The 21,437-nt window shown below is 30.5% G+C and overlaps 1 protein-coding gene and 1 long non-coding RNA gene across 2 annotated transcripts; both read right to left on the bottom strand.

Annotated features, from left to right (window-relative positions):
• Positions 1–2,011: 2,011 nt before the first annotated feature.
• LOC108563819 lies at positions 2,012–10,874 on the bottom strand. The gene is made up of 3 exons (XR_001891111.1): positions 10,741–10,874; positions 4,795–5,073; positions 2,012–2,425 (listed from the first exon to the last, which is right to left on the bottom strand). It is a non-coding gene; the product is annotated as an uncharacterized LOC108563819 (long non-coding RNA).
• A 5,806-nt stretch (positions 10,875–16,680) lies between these two features.
• Positions 16,681–20,741, bottom strand: LOC108563812 (atrial natriuretic peptide receptor 1-like; the record flags this gene model as incomplete). The annotated part of the gene is made up of 13 exons (XM_017922601.1): positions 16,681–16,842; positions 16,895–17,063; positions 17,122–17,280; positions 17,556–17,715; positions 17,766–17,942; positions 18,092–18,223; positions 18,287–18,407; positions 18,944–19,028; positions 19,188–19,424; positions 19,490–19,625; positions 19,698–19,886; positions 19,948–20,075; positions 20,655–20,741. Coding segments are annotated over 13 exons (1,832 nt in total), but the record flags the coding sequence as incomplete, so codon positions are not given.
• Positions 20,742–21,437: the final 696 nt, after the last annotated feature.

Here is a 21,437-nt window from a genome sequence, read left to right as displayed (position 1 = left end):
AAATATCCCGAATATCAAAATAAAACCACTTGATAAACAAAAAGAGCGAGCTGTAGAAAATTCTCGACAAATGCAGAATACACAAGACAGTAACATTACACGACCAAATCGTCAACGCGTATATTAATAAGTTAAACTCCCTGAAGAGGATCAATATTATTACAAAGACTAAAAGAGCGCTTCTTAAATAACTATATTGTCGACACGAATATCTTCTTCTCTGTTTCTTGTGTGTTACTTAGCTCGCACATCGGGGTTAATGTAGTCAGTCAATGCTGTATTAAATACTAAATAGGATTAAACATTAAATACACATATATGTAACTCAAAAAAAAATATAGGAACTCTTCACTAACCGGGGCCCAGCGATTCTTATCACAATGTGGAAGATCTCGGACAGGTAGGTAAAATATTATACGAGCTGTTATAAGATACAAGTATCAATAAGTAGATATACAGACAAGAATAGACAAATATGTATAAATTCAAAAAATAAATAAACTACATCATACTTATACTTTTAAGTCAGAAAGTTATGTGATTCGGCGGTGTCAAAGTCGTAGTTATTACTCCTAGATTGGAGCAGATCTATTCAAGTGATTATTGAGTCGACAGTGGTCGACAGCTAAAGCGCAGTCCGGGTGATCGAATACTGATGGTACCTCCTGGTCCTCCAAAGCTTTCCGAAGGATACCGATTAGTTTATGAATCGTGTTCGATTTAATGTCCTCCTCGGACCTAGTCATAAATGCTAGTTTCTGAGGTTCAGATGATTCTCTTGCAGATGAAAATCTCTATCATATACGAAATTTAATGTAGTAGGTTTATAAAGGCTCGCTGCTTCTTGATATGAGTAGTTGCGTCTAATCATGGTATCTTTTATGTCTTTTTGTTTAATGTATTTCGGACAAATACTGTCTGATAGTTTTTTATTGAACTCCGTGGTATAATGGTCACCACGGCAATTTTTACAAAATTTCTCTTTGTGACCCATGACACTGAATGGTACGTGTACGTGTATGGGGTAACTTTACCCCGAAATGTGACCAGTATGGTGTTCGTTGCCAAGTAAATTGGGTTGCCTGATTCATCGGTCGCTCTACGTTTAAATCTTTCGTATGAGACGTTTGTCATCTGTTTCCATGTTCTGCAAATTCATCCTAAAAAGATGAGCTGCAGCCACACTCCCAGGGATCTAATTTCTCCAACCCATTCAAACTCTCGTCCCTCCAGTATGATCGGCGGGACGTAGACTGGAGAACTTCGTGAAAAAAGAACTAGTGTAAGAGAAGAACAATTGCAGTCCATAGAATACATAATTAATCTAAATAGCTACTCGACCAATACTTTTATATCTGCACTACCTATCTTTAATGAATATGCGTTACAATTTTATCAACTGTTAGGCTGTTCTTGAAAATTATCGATGTCTCTTTCTGTCACACACTCTTGCCACAGTTTATTCCATTCTGAATTAATTGTTCGTGTAGTTCCATAATTCATCAATTAACTTCAAACAATGCAAGATATTAAAGTAATTGATCTAAAAATCTCGCAAGGTAAGTTCGATCTCTGACATCATTTCAAGACATTATTGATACAGTGCTTTCGTATATAGCTTTTTAAAGATAGAATTAACTGGATTGAATTGAATTGAATTAGTGGGGTTGTGTTAGGTCGGTGGTGCACCCAAAAAATATGGTAGATGGTGAATACACTCCGAAAAAATTTAAAAATGTTATTTGTAGAAATTTTAATAATAAAAAATACTTTCGGGATCTCGATTCAGTCAGGATTTCGATATAGTCGGGATTTAGATACAGTCGGGATTTCGATATAGACCCAATAAGGTGACTAAGAACCACCGTGGATGTCTCTAGTTCGTTAATGCACTATATTAACAATAATAATTATAATAACGGTTGCATACAATACAAGAGTTCCGAAGTTTACTTTCCAATAATATAAAAATTGTTATAAAATAATTTAGATTGGATTTAATAGTGTTCTTTATTTGGCTGTATAAAAATGTACATAAATGTATTGTATGTTGGATTTGTCTCAACTTTATTTAGGATTGTTTGTATCGGTGACTAAAAAAAAAACGTATTGATGTCGTTCTTTTACGGGAAAGTGAAAGATTGGTATTTTTAAAAAACCCGCTTCTTGACTTCCTGATTCATGGGTTTCCGAACGGTAAACGGCTGAAGGGAAGTCTGTGCGCACCCTGTTTGAAGTTCGGGTACTGGCTATTTCAGGGTTATTATCGTAGAGCGCTCCTAATAATGTTTAATGTTGAACGACAGAAAATAATCGGACTCTGTGTCTTGATATATTGGTGGTCGGAAAAACTGTTTTGCTCCGGATAATTTGGTACATATCCATTGACGAATTGGTTCCATCAATCGCACTCTCGATTCTGAAACTAACAAAAGTACCCCGTATACATCTCCTCCACAGCGGAGATTTGTTAAGGTTACGATGAACCTAGATATTCCATATAAAAAAATATTTTTGCAAATTGTGTATTACATATTATTTTAAAATTCAATTAAAACAAATGTTTTTTTATACAGATTTTAGAATAATCTTACATTTATTACAATTATTAAAATATGTTCTGTTTAAAAGAAAGTCTTCACTGTGTAGAAATGGATTTCATGATCTTTTTCATAGAAATCGATACATATTTTTCCGACGGTTTAAATGTAATTAAAATACCTATATGACCATTGGACAATGGCCATTGAATAAGGGCGCGAGCGCATAAATATTTCTTCCGAAAAGTGCAGCTAGCCACTGGCGCGACAGATTTCGTTAGTCATCTCAGCTAGCAACAGGCAGTAGCGAATCCGTGAAATTTTAATAATACCAACCAAATTTAAACGATTGTCATTTACTAACTTATTTATTATTGTGATTTCAAGTGTCTAAAATAAAAGTGACAACTATTTGTTATTGATTGATTGGTGTTTGATAACTTTTTAAACGAATTATTAATTAAAAGTTTCATTAAAATAATCCAAATATTTATTATTTTCAGACATAAATTATTAATATTTTAAAAGAAGAATTAAAATCAAGTAAAAAATCATGCATTTATCAACCATATTCAATGATATCAACATGTTCGTCTACATCTATATTATCATTGCACTGGTATCTTTTTTTGGAAACATTTATAGTCTTATTTTCATCTACAAATCTCATTGCAAAAAAAAGTGAGTATTACAGTAATTATTTTAATAAAATAAAAAATCTTTATTAGTCACCAATTGTAACCAAAGGGCTAGAACTTTTAAATACTCGCGCACTAAAATTTATATATACTAATCGCGCGGTGTATTTTATACACCACATGTATTACAGCCAGACGGAATGCATAAATGATTGTATTACGACAAGATAAAACTTTTTCATGCTAATTAATGTTCTTTTATTAGATTCTTTAGTATTTGTAATTAATATAATAATGTATGAATCAGAATTGTCGTCATTGTCCTCTATATAAGCGTGAGTAGAGGTATCAGCATCATCTGCTTTTATACCAACACTGCAGAGCAAGAACGAACATGCACAACAATAACTTCTTTGTACCGCAGTCAACGCAATATAATATCAATTATATTTTATCTCTCATTTGAGCAATTATTAATACCGTAAGTAAATCACTTATAATGTAAAGCTTTTTATTTTTAACCTTTAATACATGTTTGTTTGCAATGTCTATTGCAATTTTCTCTATGTGTGCCTAATGCATTTTTATGATTTTCTTCTTTAACTAAATCTTTTTCTTGCTTTTCACTAATTTGAAAAATTGATTTACAATCTATATTACGTATTTCTTTATCTTTGCCCAATACATTTTTATAATTTGATCTAAAATAACAACTTTTCGTTTTATGATTATTTTTTCCACATATAAAACATTTTACATTTTTATTTTTTCTTTCGATATTTATACAGTTTATTTGAAATTGATTTGGATTTTCATTAATTAATTCCTCCTGATCATAATTAGAGTTACATTGATTAAACTTATAATCATAATTAGTGTTACATTGGTTAAACATATTTTCAAAAATTCTTGATTATAATTGATCTTGGCGAGTTTATTTTTTAAATTTTCTTTATTTTCGGCTAATTTTAATGTATCTTCTATTGAGTCTGGATTTTTGTCTGTAACAAATTGCCTAATTTCAGGTGTAAGACCTAATTTGAAATATTCTAACAATTCTAACTTTAGTAATTCATCATGTCTATCTGAATTATATGTGTGATTTATGGTATTTTTAATATTTTCTGAAATTTTATAAATTCTGTAATAATATGAAAATTCAAATGAGCAATATCTATCACTGGTCCAAATTTATTTTATAATAATTGCTTTAATTATGGTTTATATTTTTTTCCTGTAACTAAAATGTCTGCTTCTTCTCTAAAACTTGAGCAAATACTTAAAATAAGCTGTTATTCTAGATTTAAAATTGACTTGTCTTTCTCAATCTTCTATAAATGTATCTATCGTTTCAAAATTTCCATTATATTGATGATTTAAAATTTTATCCAATGCAAGTTTTTGTAAGAAAATTTTAAGATTTTGAGTTTCCATTTTAATTGAATTTAGTTTTTATTCTGACCAAATTTTTTTTTTATTATAAAATAAATTGAACTAGATTTAACTTTATTTTACGTTTCAAATTTAAAATTTTATGATTTTATAGTAAATTTTTCTCATTTAAAAAAAGATGGCCATACACAACTGCAATAACTAGAAATAAAAATTCCACTTACATAGTTTTTTGTTTGTTTGTTTTCCCATCCGTTGGTTTACGCCATCGAATTCTGGTCCGTACAGATATCTGGAGTTGGTTTACCCTCTGCTGCAATTAGACTTGGAGGAACCGGAAACTTGGGTTGAATCGTTTGTTGTAGGCTTCGACCAAGGTTGTGTAACACCACGCTCTGTCACCTGGAGTTGATTCCTGATGATTTGGCTTCAATCCCGGTTATTAAAGTTGACTTACGACGGTGCTTGGTCACGCTGAGAGTTCGATTACCGCTGCCACCATTCTAATATTGGGATTTATGAAAATTAAATGCAATATTCTTAATTAACTTTATTATACACATCGGAGTTTTTATTGAGAAGTGAACTGTACAATAGTTGATCTCATAGATAAGTGCTCTTCCTTGGACTATCTCTCTCTCTTAAGAATCCCTCTTAGTTCAACCCTCTAGCTAAGACTAAATTATATAATACAAAAATTAGTTCATTTCAAAAAGGGGTTGTGTGGGAGGTAAGGAAATCAGTTTGAGCTTGTGAAATATAAAACCGTTTTTTGATCCTACCCAAATATTTAGGTGCGGAAGACGGCTGTTGAGTGGTGATAAAATAAACTATATACGTTAAATATGATTTGTAATAATTAAGAGGAAAGTGGTAGACCTAACTAATATACATATTAATTATACAATAGATGTTAATAAATTGGTCGGCCACGACAATTTTATTTTAGAACATATTTATGACTCTTAAATAATAATAATTTATTTTTAATAACAATAAATAATAACAATTAATAATCTACTTTTATTTTAGAATATTTTTTATTGTTAAGGTTTATAATGAATAATTCAATGAAAACAAATACGAAACAAATAAGACCTCATTTAGTGCTTTATATGCGTTAATGAAGACAGCGTTTAACAAAACTGCGTCATATGAAGTCATTTTAACACATAGCAAATGGTGAAACTGGAACACGCGAGCAAAATTAAACAAATTTCACTTTAATTTTAAGTTGTTTTTATAATCATTTGCATTATGATATATGTTTTGATATAACACAAACATTTGCACACAGAAATATTAAGTTTATTTTTGTGATGAAAGTCCTGGCTCTTCTGATATTTTTATTTTTTTGGCGATAAAATCACTTAGTCATTTGTCACTTTATTTTTCTTTCATTAAGCAAATGTTTGTAGCAGGCGATCGAACCTAAAACTCTTCTTCTTGCTTTTGCACTCCTAGTTGTACCCAAAATCATAGTTTACGTTTATAATTTATTTCTTGACGGACAGCTATTGTTATTTGTAAATCTTTGCTGTGAATAGAGGTTACGTAATTTCATAAAACCTTCATTAGATATTAAAATCAAAATATAATAATAATAATTTATTGGTCAGTCTGCAATATACAAAAAAAATACATTCTATAGATAACAACTAATTAATAATAACTCTAAGAAAACATAAATAAATAAATTCTAACATAAATTAACAAAAAAATAATAATTGACATGTTGGCCAAAGGGCTATCTACCGAGGTCTTTTCGCCCTCAAAATATATTAATTAGTAAATTATTAATCGTAAAGTAAAAAATGAATGTACTTGAGGTTATATTTTTTGCTATTTTACAATGTTAATTTTTATAAATTCAGTTAGAGAACTAAAAATATCTATAGAAGATATAAACAACATTAAAATTTAAAAATGTTTATATATCTTTAAAACCAATTATAATATATTAATATGAATTAAACAGAATATGTTGTGACATTGAGATTGATAATATTGACTACAACTAAAAGGTTGAAGTCAATCTACGATATTAAGGGTAAACACTTTCCTATTCACCGCAGTTGAATTTGAACAAAATTAATAAATTAATACAAAATACAATGACTTCCGTAGTACCAATATATTAAAATAAAAAATATGAAATTAGTGCACATCATAAAAATTAAACAGATCAGATAAATAAATATGGAATATATTATATTGTCGTGGAAATTAGCGGCGCCCTTAACATTTCAGAATTGTTCCCGGGACGCCCAAAGTCAAAACTTTGGTCTATCTCAGGGTGAATTTTATGTTAATATATCATAATTTGTATCTGGTCTAGATACGCACCCAAAAAGTTGACCGAAAAACGAAAAACCGTATAACGAATCAATCATTTTATTCTTTTTATTTCGTATAAAAATGTATAGTACCTCATTTAATGAAATATTTATAAATAAATAAAAGTGTTGTTGTGTCCAAGCACTTTATTATTAATTATTGATATCTAAGTATTATGTGTAATAAGTACATTCTTATTCATTATTCATTGGACATTTTGTTATGTCAGTTTCATAAGTGGAAGTTTATGTTACATGTCGGGCAGTTAACTATAAAAACTATGCACTCTCACAATTAATCTCCCTAAATAATTGTAAGATTTATGATCCTTTTCAATACTTTATTTTTATGGTAGACGTATTTGACAGTGCAAATTAGCCCATTCCTTTAAAACAGTGCTCCGCAACCTATTCTCACCCACGGCACACCAAAGTTGTTCCAAGGATTCCGCAGCAAACCAAAAATTAAAATATATAGATATTAAATTGATACACAAAATTTACAATAAATTTTCATTTCAATGTGATACCTGTGCATGTTTCAATGAACACAAAAGTTTTATATTTAGCTCAATATTTGACAATGCAAACCGAAGTTCTTGGTCAAGACCTTTTAAGAATTTGCAGAGACAGTTCTTTCGTAGATTTTATTGCATGGTTGCAATAGGATTTCAAATTGCCTCAGGACAGTCAACGAACTTCAGTATAAAATAATAAGGATTTATATTCGGCTCCCATTTCTGCACTGAGTTTACCAAATATGCGCGAAGTTACGGCTCTCGATTTAATTATGTTTATGATTTGAATGCATTCATTCATCGTGATCAAAAGTTCATCTGGCAATTTCTTGACCATCAATTCTTAGACGAAAATTTATTATTTTAAGTTAGTCCTGGTCCTAGTAATAGTTTTAGCCACGTTATAGCTAAACTTATATCAGTTCTAGTATAACTCTTAAGCAGCAATCTATGCTTGTTAGCAACTGGAAGCTAGATTAAGAACTCTATCATCTAAGTGTTAAATAAATACTATTAACTAGACTTTACCATAAAACCCACTAGGACTCCACATCGATAAAGCTACAAATTATTCCAGTGCCCTTAGATATTCCATCCCGGAATACACGACACTATATGGACACGACTTTTTACATCGGTCATTGATATTAATAAAAGAACGAAATCGAAGCATGCATTCTCTTGATGCTGGTGATATTAATTTTTGACGTTTGCTGGTTACCGTACAACACTGCTTAGAATCGAAGATAATGCAATTATAGTAATGAATGAGACCTGCATGCAATAGACATGTCACGTATCCATTACATACGAATTCTGCAGTAAATCATATTATCTCTTTTCAAATGTCATGTCATTTAATGCGGTGGCAATTGCAAATCCGACAACCGAAATACCGTCAATCAAATTCACGACGTTCGAAATCCCAACGTTTGAAATGCCGACTGTATCGTAATCCCGACAACCATAATCCCGACTGTATCAAAATCCCGACAACCATAATTCCGATTGTATCAAAATCCCGACTATATCTAAAATGTCAACAATAACATTTTTAAATTATTCCGGACCGTAGTAATTTTTAAATTGTTATTAATAATAAATAATAAGAATAACACAATATGTTAAGATTTATTATGAATAATTCAACAAAATCAAATTAATTAATAATAATTTATTGTTATTAATAATAAAAGTGTAACACAAGGTTACTACGCTCCGAATTAATTTAAAAATGTTATTGTAAAAATGTTCGATATAGTCGGGATTTTGATACAGTCGGGATTTTGATATAGTCGGGATTATGTTTGTCGGAATTATGGTTGTCGAGATTCTGATACAGTCGAGATTTTGATATAGTCGGGATTATGTTTGTCGCGATTATGGTTGTCGAGATTCTGATACAGTCGAGATTTTGATATAGTCGGGATTATGTTTGTAGCGATTATGGTTGTCGAGATTCTGATACAGTCGAGATTTTGATATAGTCGGGAATATGTTAGTCGCGATTATGGTTGTCGATATTCTGATACAGTCGAGATTTTGATATAGTGGGGATATCGAATGTCGGGATTTTAATACAGTCGGGATTATGTTTGTCGCAATTATGGTTGTCGAAATTCTGATACAGTCGAGATTTTGATATAGTCGGGATATCGAACGTCGGGATATCGAACGTCGGGATTTCGAACGTCGAGATATCAATAGACGGACTTTAGGTTGCCGGTCTTGGTATATAGACCCCATTTTATGTGATTCGCAATACAGTACATTAAATTGTCACAAATCGTTTGCGAAATCGATATCCCGACTATATCAAAATCCCGATTGTATTATTCCAGAGCGTAGTCACCATCCACTACAATTTTATTCAGATAATTCTTCACAGTACTTACTCTCTTACCATTTATTCATAATCTTCAATCACTCGAGATAAAATATGTATTAGAAAGATGAAATGGAGACTATAGTTTTTATTTTTCGCTCAATATATTATATGTCTTAGAACAGTGGTCAACAAACAGTGGTCCGCAACAAACCCCTAAACAACAATTATTTTTTGAAGATGATATTGTATTAAATAATGTATACGTTCTTTGTACGTAGTTCACAGTTATCTGCAATATTTTTAAAATAATTTGGAAACATTTAAAAACACTTTGTCGCTTGAATTTTATCTCGCATGAAAAAAATGTTGTGTTGATTTCTTTGCATTGATATTTTAGAAGGTTTAGAATGGAGAAGATTTCTGCCAATCCATTATTTGTCGTTGAAATAAATTGCTAAATCAGATTTTTTTTCATTTAGAAATATTTCCACTTTTGCTTTCAATTCCAATAAACGAACTATCTAATTTCTGTGTGAAGTAAGAGCGACTTATAATGGACGCCAACTTCTTCACACAAAACCGAAAATAATATTGAGTAAGGGCATTAGCTTTTATAAAATTTATAATTTTTACAGCATTCATAATTACTACCTATATATAAAAGAATGAGTAGCTATTATATTTGCGATCTGTGCAAACTCCCACACAGTTTTGCCACTGTATGTCATTGTATGTGTAGAACGAATTATACAATTTTAGTGCGTGATACCAGAACAGACTGGACCATCTCAACAGACTAGTATTATCATAGATAACAGTGATACTCCCTTCAGACTAAAAAGACACAAGATCCTTGACCTTCCTATTAGAAATTAAAACAAAATACATTTTCTTTAATTGCATAGTAATCGTTATAGAATTAATATTTCTTTGTTGTTCTTGTCAAATTATTATTTGGTTAAATTTATATTTGTAATTAGAAGGTTTCCGATGGGAAATCCGCTCAATGTTTATTTTAATTTAATTTTCTTTTCTTTTTTTTTTGGTCAAAATAATCTCAATAATTTAGTACAGACTTGGCACTATTTTGCTATTAGTTCGTTTTGATTGATAGAATGCGTTAGGTTTTTTTTTAAAGGAAACTGTAGGTCAAATAAGTTTTGTATTTGAAGATGTTATAAAAAGTATAGTAGTAACGTATATATAATAAAGTATAGTAAAATAGTTTTATAAAAAAACATTTATTAAACAACTTATATGACATATGTGTTCCTTTATATATGAAATATTTGTCAAGGAGCCAATTTACATCATCCTATCTAATATTTTTACTTTATGTTTCTTGAGAAGATTAGTTTAATTTAGTTTTATTTTTGTTATTATCTTATTGTGTTAAGTTTATATTTTGGTAATTTGTTGCAATAAATTTATCATATTTTATTTGTTTTTTTTTATTCTAAATTGTGAATAAAAAAACTTCCAACTTACATTTTATTCATCGCATGTTCAGATGTTACACGCATTAGCTGTGATCTATTTAATCTTAGATACATTAATCAAAAATTAATATATAGTATTAAAAAATCACTTTGCCTTTTTACACAACAAATTACACTTATTTATTTATTTATTATAGCCTCATTATAGAGGTCTGTTCATTCATTGGATGACAATGTTGTACTAAACTAACTCACGCTTCTAACAGCTCTAGAAATTTAGTTTAGGCAGGAAATTCACGCGCCTGCGTTCTAGAAATATATAGATTTTGTGACCGTCGTTCATATGAAAAATATAATATTTAATCCCATTTTTGTTAGGAATTATTTGTGTCAATATAAAATTATTGCAGTGACGGATTTAGCCCAATAAAAATTTAATTGAGAGGCTCTCCTCTAAATATTTCCAATTCAAATATTTTATTAGTTCAAAAAAATGATGAAAATATCGATTCATAGGTAAAAGATTTGAAATTTTGAGAAGTTCGACGGTTCTTGCTAGGGTATCAAGCAATTTTTGTTTGTGATTACTTTCTTAGGTCGGATATTTCTGGGACTACCCTCGGAGTAGGGTCTATTTATGTCACCGGAGGTTATTCATAAAAATCGTAGATATTTATATATTTACGGTTGTAGTCACGTTATGCAATTGTTTTTCTTATAGTTATTTAAAGTAGAAACTTAAATGATGAGACAAACCGACACATGTGTACCTGGAAATAAAATCGATTTAGATTCACACTTTATGACGTTGTTGAAAGGGCGAACTATTACCTTTGGTTCTAATTATACGCAGTCAGTCAATTAATGTAGAACAGCTAGTGAAAGAATAATTTCAATATCAATGCTACACGCGCTTTATGTAATATTAGAATATTTAGGGCAGAAAGACCTATGGTCAATAGTCCTTTGTAGCAGTTGAATTTTTTGTTTCCTTATTATTGTATGGAAATGTTAAATTATGATCTTTTGTATTGTTGCAATTAATATTATTATGATTTGTTACAATAAATTTTATTATTATTATTAGAATATTAATAAATATTTATTAATAAATTAAATCGAGGGCGGAAAGAGCTATGATCAGTAGCCCTTTGTAATAGTTTATTATTATTTATTTTTGTATTATGGGTCTCACTTTCGCCCCAATTGTGCACAAGAAGTATGATAATAATCATATCACACAAAGAAATAAAAAAATATTAAAAGATAATAAAAACAATCGCACTCCTGTAATTTTATTATTGTAATTTATTATGTATTATTTGTCTTCTAAATATAAACTATAAATATTGCTCTGTTAGTGATTTTACTACCTCAACTGTAGGAACAGAGTTTATACAAAAATGTTTTCGAAACTCAACTTTTATGATTTTTACAACATTTTTTCTTTTTATTTAATGAGAGGCACGAATGTTGCTATAAAAAAGTTATGAATATTTCTGTTATATTTTTTTTTATCATTTCTTTATTTTTTAAATAAATTATTTTCGTGTCCCAGGGATATAATTCTGGACACAGTGGAATATTGTATGGTGTTGTCGTTATGGAGTCTCAGTAGTAGGAATTAAATAATCCATTTGGTTTAAAACAAGTTTATTATAATAATTGGTACTTGGGGTTCTTTCCAAGACAATGTAGATACTTTAAAAGATTTACTAATACTAATTACATAACACCTATTGTACTAACAAAGTTAATTCTTATTAATACGGACGGGGTGGGAGTTTGAGGAGTATGACACGTTTTTTTAAAAAGACGCTCCGCTTCAGGTCACTTTTCTCCGTGTGATCTGTCAATTCTACAATTTGGTCTTATCAGTTAAAAATACGAAGAAACGCTGCAAATGGTCACTGTCTTCCGTGGGATTTGACTACTCTGCTTATTGATTCTGTTAATGACTTATAATATTCCTCAGTTTTACCCAAACTTTAGTGGTTGGTCACTACCATCCCGATTTTTCGTTTTACATTACTCTGGAGTATGCTGAAAGATATTCTAAATAAATTACTTTTCTGTCCTGCGGATAGAGCAGGACCTGGAGGATGCTGTTGAACATCTCACTTAATCCATTCAAACAGCAGCATGAAACGCTATTCCCCTGTTATCGTTGAATGGAACAACATACAAATGCCCATTAAATATCTTAGAAGCTCAAACTGAGGATGACTTGGCAAAATTCTCGTGATCCTGCAGACAAAACACGCTTAAATAGTTGCATAAGACGGTTAAAAAAATATGAAAAATGAAGAGTTGCACGAGTATCTCAGTGGCCTTTCACCTCCTGATGCCACTGAATATTATTTGTGAATGTCTTCTCAGTCGGCCCCATATCAAAGACAAAATTATATAATACAAACATGAATCCATTTCAAAAAGGGTCTGCGTCGGAGGTAAGGAAATTAGTTTTGAGCTTGAGGAAAATACAACCGTTTCTTTATCTAAGTTTTATAATCCTACCCCAATATTTAGAGGCAGAAGAAGGCTGTTAAGTGGTGATAAAATAGACGCAACTATACAATTTAAAGTGTAACCGTTCTTCGAAATATTCCACAAGTTATTCTAATTAATGACGTATCCGCTTATATATTTGATGGATACGTCAAATATGATTTGTACTAATTAAGAGGAAATTGGTAGACCTAACAAATATACATATTTATTATACAATAGATGATAATAAAATGGTCGGCCATGACAACACAACAGAATAAAACTATTAAACGATCTAACGACCGATGAAACAGATACTAGAAGTAAAACTGTTGTGTCCAACCATTATTATTATAATTGTTATCCTAGTTCGATCCTAGTGATCCTAGTTCGATACACTTTAGTATAAACAAATGGGACCAAGCGTAAACATTCCCATCGATACTCCTATACCTTTATTCCGCATTCAAGTCCTTATTATAAACATATAATAATCATTACACGTACTGTTGTGTCCAACCATTATTATTGTAATTGTTATTATTAATATAGTGTATTAACGAACTAGAGACATCCAAAGCGTCTCTTAGTCGGATTATTATATAAACATAAGAATCGGCATAAAGGACTTTAGTATAAACAAAGGGGACCAAGCGTAAACATTCCCATCGATACTTCTATACCTTAACTCCGAATTCAACCCCGATCACAACTCCCACCCCGTATTAATAAGAATTAACTTTATAAGTAGATTAAGTATTTAAAATTAGTCTTAGTCAACCTATCAAAATAACTACATTGTCTTGGAAAGGGACCCCAAGAGTACCAATTATTATAATAAAGTTATGTAAAACCAATTGAATTATTTAATTCCTACAATTGAGACTCCAAAACGACAACACCAGATAATATTCCACTGTGTCCAGAATTCCGTCCCTGGGACACGACATTGTGGCAGCGGTGTACAAACCTAACGTGACCGAATATCGTAAGAAGTCAACAATTTCTGGATTCTAGCCGACGAGAGTCAATTAATTCCTGAAGACTGGACAACGGACTCGTTACAACTGCATCTACGAAACCATAGAACGATTTAAGCCAAGTTCACGGTTCCTTCAAAGCCATTCGCAGCAGAGGGTAAACCAATTCCTGGAGCTATTACGGACGAAATCGCAGGCGGACGGGAGAAGCAAAAACTTATGTAAGTGGAATTTTTTATTTCTGATTGTTGTAGTTGTGCAAATGGCCGAATTTTTATTAATTAAAAACAGTTTTCTGTAGAAATTACAAGAAATCATAAAATCTTTTTTTTTGGTCAGAATAAAAATTAAGATTTAATTAAAGTTAAAATGGAAACTCAAAATATTAAATTTTTCTTGCAAAAATTATTAAAATTGGAAATTAATGATAATGAAAATCAAAATTATTATCAAGTAAATTATATAAATGTTGAAAGGAAAATTTAGAAGATGAAATGTTTTTATATGTGGAAAAAATAATCATAAAACGAAAAGTTGTTATTTTAGATCGAATTATAATAATATATTTAGCAGAGATAAAGGAAAAAGAAATAAACATTCAAAATCAATTTTGGTTATTGAAGACAAAGAAAAAGAATTAGTTCACGATAATTCCGAAGAAAATAATTTCACTCAACAGGAACAGTGCAGCCAGCACAAGAAAATATTTAAAAGATCTGTAGAATTTAAATTAGATATAGGCAAAAAAGAACGAACAACATTTTTACTTGACACAGGATCGGACTTATCTTTAATTAATGAAAGTAAATAAAATGAGTCATGTAAAATTACTAAATATAATGCCTTAATTGATTGTATTGTAGGTAAATTTGAAACAATCGGTAGTTGTGAAGGTAACATTGAAATAAATGGTAAATTATTAAAACTCAAATTTATAGTAATACCGGATTCAACAAATTTAGTTGGATATGGACAAAATTTAAATTTTAAAGATAATATTTTTGATAAATGGACAAAGAATTAAATTCGATTTATAGAAACTAAATAAGAGAAAATAAATTTATGCCAAAACACATCTATTGCACTTAGAAATTAAAGATTTCACAGTTTTATGTATTTTATTGTAATATTGTTTTTTTTTATTTCTCATTGTTTTTTATATTGTTTTAGAAAGTGACGAAGAATATTTTAAACCAAATTTTGAGTACAATCGTAATCAATCATATTTTTCATATAAACAAATGTATAAGATTTTGTCCCGTGGGAACGCTTAATCATCAATATATGCCCTATCAATTCCCAATCAAAACTCCCACCCCGTATTAATAAGAATTAGCTTTGTAAGTAGAATAAGTATTTAGAATAATCTCAGTAAAACGTTAATATGATGAGCATAGTCTCTTAAAAACCAAACAAATTATTTAATTCCTACAACTGAGACTCCACAACGACAGCATCAGACAATATTCCACTGTGTCTAGAATTCCATCCCTGGGACACGACATAATATTAATTAATATTAAATTATAATGAATTTTATTTCTGAACATTATCATTAATATTTCTTCTACAATAAATATTGAATACTTTTCAGAACAGGTAATATGATTATTGATACATGATTACTAGTGGATATAAATGACAAATAAGTACACTCGGGTGGAATCTAGATTAAGGGTACCAAACTTCTTCAATATATGCTTAGTTGCATATAGTGACGGATTGAGCAATTGAGAGGCCCAAGACGCAATTTAATTGTGAGGCATTCCTATAAATATTTCCAATTTAAATATATTTCTAGTTAAAAATTGTATAGGTTATTGAAGGAGGGTGACTTTCTAAAAAAAACAAAGTGAGAGCTACTGTCAGGTATTCTTGATTTGAGAGGCCCTAATGCAATAATCCGCCACTGGTTGTATATAAACATTCAACATATTTAGTTTAAAAAATTAAGATTTAAGAATGCAAGATGTTGCTATATTCAGGATACTGCCAAAAATACATCTTTATGATTGAAATATTTCTTCCTAAGATAATATATCTAAATTTTATATACAGTGAAACCTCGCTTAACGAGGTTTAAGGAAGATTTAGCTTAAGGAGCAAAATAATTTTTAACAAAAATGACTCGCTTAACGAGCGACGTTTCGCATGACGAGTGCCTTCTATATTATTTTCAAAACTTACACATATGTGTATTTTTTGAATATATTAACCATCTTCGATTTTTTTTGTCATCTTTGTTTTTAGCGGACTATACTTTTCAAATATAAACATACGTTTTTATATATAAACAAATGGACTCACTTTACCATTTGTGAATTGTTCCTTGTGTTTGGACATGTTATTACTGATTTTTTTTGTGCATAATTTAATAACACTTGCATGTCTCCGAATAAAAATGAAAAGTAAAATCATTAAAAATCGAGGCCAAGTACTATCATTTCCGGCATGGAACGCATTATCGTAAACATTGTTTCACTATACGAGTATTTCACTATACGTGTAAAAAACCGGAAATTTTGGAACGGATTATGTTCGTTAAGCGAGATTCCACTGTATTTTAATTATTAATACTTAGTATAAGGGTACTCCGGAGTGACATTTTTCTTGACTTTATTATCATACTTTATAGTGTTCCTTGGGTCTGGTGAGTTTCCATCATATTTCCGTAGTAGTTCCTTAAAAAAAGTGAGTAAGACAATTAAGTAATAATTTGGAAATAATATGTACTTCATGATAGATCGGAATGCCCCACGGATAACGTCGAAGGTGGGCCTGTGATTTGGATTATCCTCCCAGCATGATTCCATTAGATAAATCAAACCGTCGGAACAGTTTGTATCATCCACGGTCGGTCTAAATGGAGGAGTCGCCCTGGCAACCACGCGTTTTAAAATTTCTTAGGAAAAATATAATAATACAAATTAAGAAATTCTAAAGTGTCTATATGATAATACCATGAACATCTACGCATTGCATTGCGGCAAAGAAAGGACCAGCTCTCAGAATAATCTCCTCAAGGATAATAGCAAAACTATAGACATCGCCTTTTTGCGTTGCCGGAGTTCCTACTATGACGGTGTTAGGAAGCAGTTCCGGAGCAACCCACAATAGTTCTTGGATTATTAAAAGTTAAATAATTAATATTGCAATTAATACTTATAATTATTGTATATAAATTTAATCGGTAAATTAATGTTTGAAACATTAATATCGGTGAATTTACCTCGAATATTTTATAAATGCATGTATTATATATTTTTTAATCAAAGATAAGCTAGCTATGACTCTAATATGGTATTACGAAATGTGAAATGAATATATTACAATGAAAAGAATAATTGTGTAAATTAGATGAAGGAAGCAAAATATAAGTTATGAATGGATTTACTCATATAATAACTGATATCCTTGATGATATCGTCTGGTGTCATTAGAGAGGTTAGACCGAAATCGCAAATCTTCAATACAAAATGGCCATCGATTAAGCAATTGTGGGAATTTAGTTTCCCATGAGCGGAAATCTCGCTGTTGTGCAGGTAGCTCATCCCCTTGAAAAGAAGAGTTGTTCATTTGGTTACATATCATTATGTTTACTCACTTTAGCAATATGGTCAATTAACAACATCTTGATATTCCAATCAAGACTAATTTCATCGTTACGTAGAACCTCACGCAAACTTCCCATGGTACAGTATTCTGTGATAATAAGGACGGTCGGACTCTCAATACATGCACCCAGTAAGCAAACAGCATTCTCGTGTATAACATCTTTAACCTTAAAGAAATGGAATGAAGCTCCATTTGCACATAAAAAATGTCTTTATGAAAGTAGAGAGAACAAACATAAATATATACATCTGTTTTTTACATGCTAACATTCAATTTGTCAATGTTATACGATATTGCACATTTTATATTTCGTACTTGCTTGATTTCCCAGAGAAGTTTCTTGTTAATATCCATTTTTTTCTTGGTAATTTTCTTTATGCATACACGAGTACCTCTGTAGATTCCCTCCGTAATAATATTTGATGACGTATGCAGCGAGTTGATTGACTAGCAAAACAAATAAAATATTTTTTTATAATTAAGTTTCCTTATTTCAACGTGTATCATTACTTCAGGTAACCTCAGAAGCCCTAGTTCGGAGTCGTAAAATATATCTAAGTCAAATATCACCTCATTGGGTCGTATGTGCCATGACATGTTGTTTAAGTTCTCTGGTACTCGCCTTACACGCCTAACATAAATTGCATTAATTTTATTAGTTATAATGAAATATTATAATGTTCACCAAATATTAGGGCCATTTCTAATTAATAAGTCAGATCTGCTAAATGTATAAAACTAAGTTAACGCCACAATAAAGACAAAATATTTAATTTATCAAACAACACTACATAAAAGTCACATCCTCGTATGTTTACATCGTGCGAATGTCAAATCAGTTGTCCGACAGGATACTCCAGTGTTACTGACAATTTTACTTCCTTCCAAAGTTAACATTTTTAATGGTTGTAAAATTTTGTATTATATTTACAAATATTTGCTTCAGATTACGGTAATGTAAAGAAATGTAACACAATATGGTTGTATTGGTGCGGAAGCTTATTGGTAATAATGTTTTTTTCTTTATTTATTTGACTTACTTCGTAAATCCGGCGCTGATATTAGGTGAACATTTACTATTTTTGATATGCAATTTCATAACCGGTTAAACGCATTTATAAATAAAGAATAAAATGTAATTATATTAAAAAATGTATAACTACTTACTTAAAATAAACAAAAGCTAGTGAAGCTGAGAAAGCTAAGATCAATCCTAAAGCGACAATTCCATAAATAATATTTATTGCTGATTCTTTTGATAGCAGCGGCAATATACATAAACAGCAAAAATTATTAGTAAGAAAACGTAGGAAAGCAATTCCAGTTGCATTGTAGAAATATTTAAAATGGAACTTGGTGTACTTTTATTTAAGTACATTTCATTGAGTGCATTATATATATTATGACTTACCATCATTCATACATTTAGGATGATCATTCAAAAATCCACATTTTGGAATATCCAGCGGAGGGTCTTTTCGTCCTTCTGGCCAATGGATCATCTGTCCAGGAACCAGCAAATATGTTTTGTTCAAACCGGAGTAATGAGCGACAACTTCAAAGCTCCCTGTTATTGGGTTCAAATCGAGTATGGAGTAATCCGCATCTCTGTCTCCTTTATCATCGAATTTGACATGACCGGTAATTCCTAAATAAAATCAAAGTATATTGTTAATGAGTTAATTATTATTAAAAAAAATAATGATTTTGTACCGTTAAACTCACGACCCCACATCAATTTGGTTATGGTCAGGCCGTCTCTGATGTTTCCACCCATAGAAATCGTCTCGTTCAAAGCCATACCAAGCAAGTAAATACCGTCGTAAAATGCGCCAATCGCGAAGTCCACCTACAAACACATAAATCGTACATCCTGGATGAATATTGCTAATGTTTTTTGCGCAAGTAACTTGTAATTTACCTTTTTCCTCTCGCTAATAATGTAATTATAATCAGTCTGAGTTTTTTTTTTATCCTTATCCGCAACATCCTGGAATCTGACTTTAGTTGGAAGAAGTAAACTCACTCTGATGAGAGCCTCGTATGCTTTTCTTGTAACGGAGTCATTCTTGTTGTCAACGGACCAAACCGAGTCTTCCCAATAACTCTCCTAACAAAAAATGAATTTTAAGCAACTATCATCATAGTATAGCATGATTTCAAAATGTTACGTTATTCATCTCCAATGCCACGAATACCCAATCTCCTTTAGTCATGCCTAACCCAAAGGCGGCAATCATGAAATTCCTTACGAGGGTAGCGCGTACACTTAATATCACCACTAGAGAAAATAAAAATCCTTTTTATTAACTTTGTTAGAGCTAGTATTGTATATATTTTATATTATTATTTAATAGTTAATAGTGAAAAGAATGTGAGGTTGGGTGCATATGTTGACGTGAGCTCAAAGCAATTAAAAGAGTCAAAACCTAACTAAAACAGTGCATTAATGTAAAGAGCAAAATATAGCCAACAAATTTCTAACAAAAAATACTGGTGTACAAGAAGGGTCATAAATAATTTACGGTCTCAGGTGATAAGAAAAAAAGTTTATTCATATGAAATATTAAAATCAAACACCAGACAAAATGTATACAGAGCCGACGCAAGTAATATCAGTGGTGACAGTTTTCAAATAAGAAAGAACTAGAGAAGAGAAACAAATCACGCATGAATTAGAACAAAAAATAAGAGAGCCTCAACGTCAAGAAGCACTAAGTCAATCAACATTGCATCAATAAATAACAAAACAAAAAATAAATGGCAAACGAATCAACAACAAACAAGTAAATTACCAGCAAAATATGTATTAATTAAATGTAAATAATATTATAAAAAAATAAAAAATAAGCAGTCTTTGCATGCATTATTTTAATACGGGTACTCGACAGATTGGTGACGGATAAGTCGGCGACGGTCAACTGGGCACCTGCCAACTCGGCGACGGTCAAGTCGGCGACATATACTCAAAAATATATTTTTAAGAAACTCACTTATAATTATTATTATATTAATAATAACAAGTTATTCGGTAAAAAATATAATATAACATAAAAACTAAATTAAATATATATATTTTAGGGGTCTACATCGAAATCCCGACAACCATAATCCCGACTATATTGAAAATTTCTACAATAACATTTTTAAATTATTTCGGATTGTAGTCACCATGTGCTACATTTTTTATTATTAATAAGAATAAATTATTAATTTATTTAATTTTGTTGAATTATTTATAATAAACCTTAACAATATGAAAGAATCTCAAATACAGATTATTAAGTGTTGTTATTTATTATTAATAACAATTTCAAAATGATTATGCTCTGGAATAATTTAAATACGTTATTGTAGACATATTCCATATAGTCGGGATTATGGTTGTCGGGATTATGATTGTCGTCATTATGATTGTCGGGATTTTGATACTGTCGGGATTTCGATACAGTCTAAAATTTCATTGACGGGATTTCGGTTGTCGGGCTTTCGATTGCCACCGATATTTCTAGGTCTAAAATAGGTCTAGGTCTATTATTAATGTATTTGTTTACGTTGACTTATCCATTATAAACCATAAAATTAAAAAAATATTTAAAATATAATAAGATTATTAATTGTTGTTATTTATTATTAATAACATTAAATTATTATTAATTTA

The sequence above is a fragment of the Nicrophorus vespilloides genome, unplaced genomic scaffold (genome assembly GCF_001412225.1).
Source record: "Nicrophorus vespilloides isolate i.1.1-1 unplaced genomic scaffold, Nicve_v1.0, whole genome shotgun sequence".
Lineage (NCBI taxonomy): Eukaryota > Metazoa > Arthropoda > Insecta > Coleoptera > Silphidae > Nicrophorus > Nicrophorus vespilloides.
This window is presented reverse-complemented; position numbering and strand designations above follow the sequence as displayed.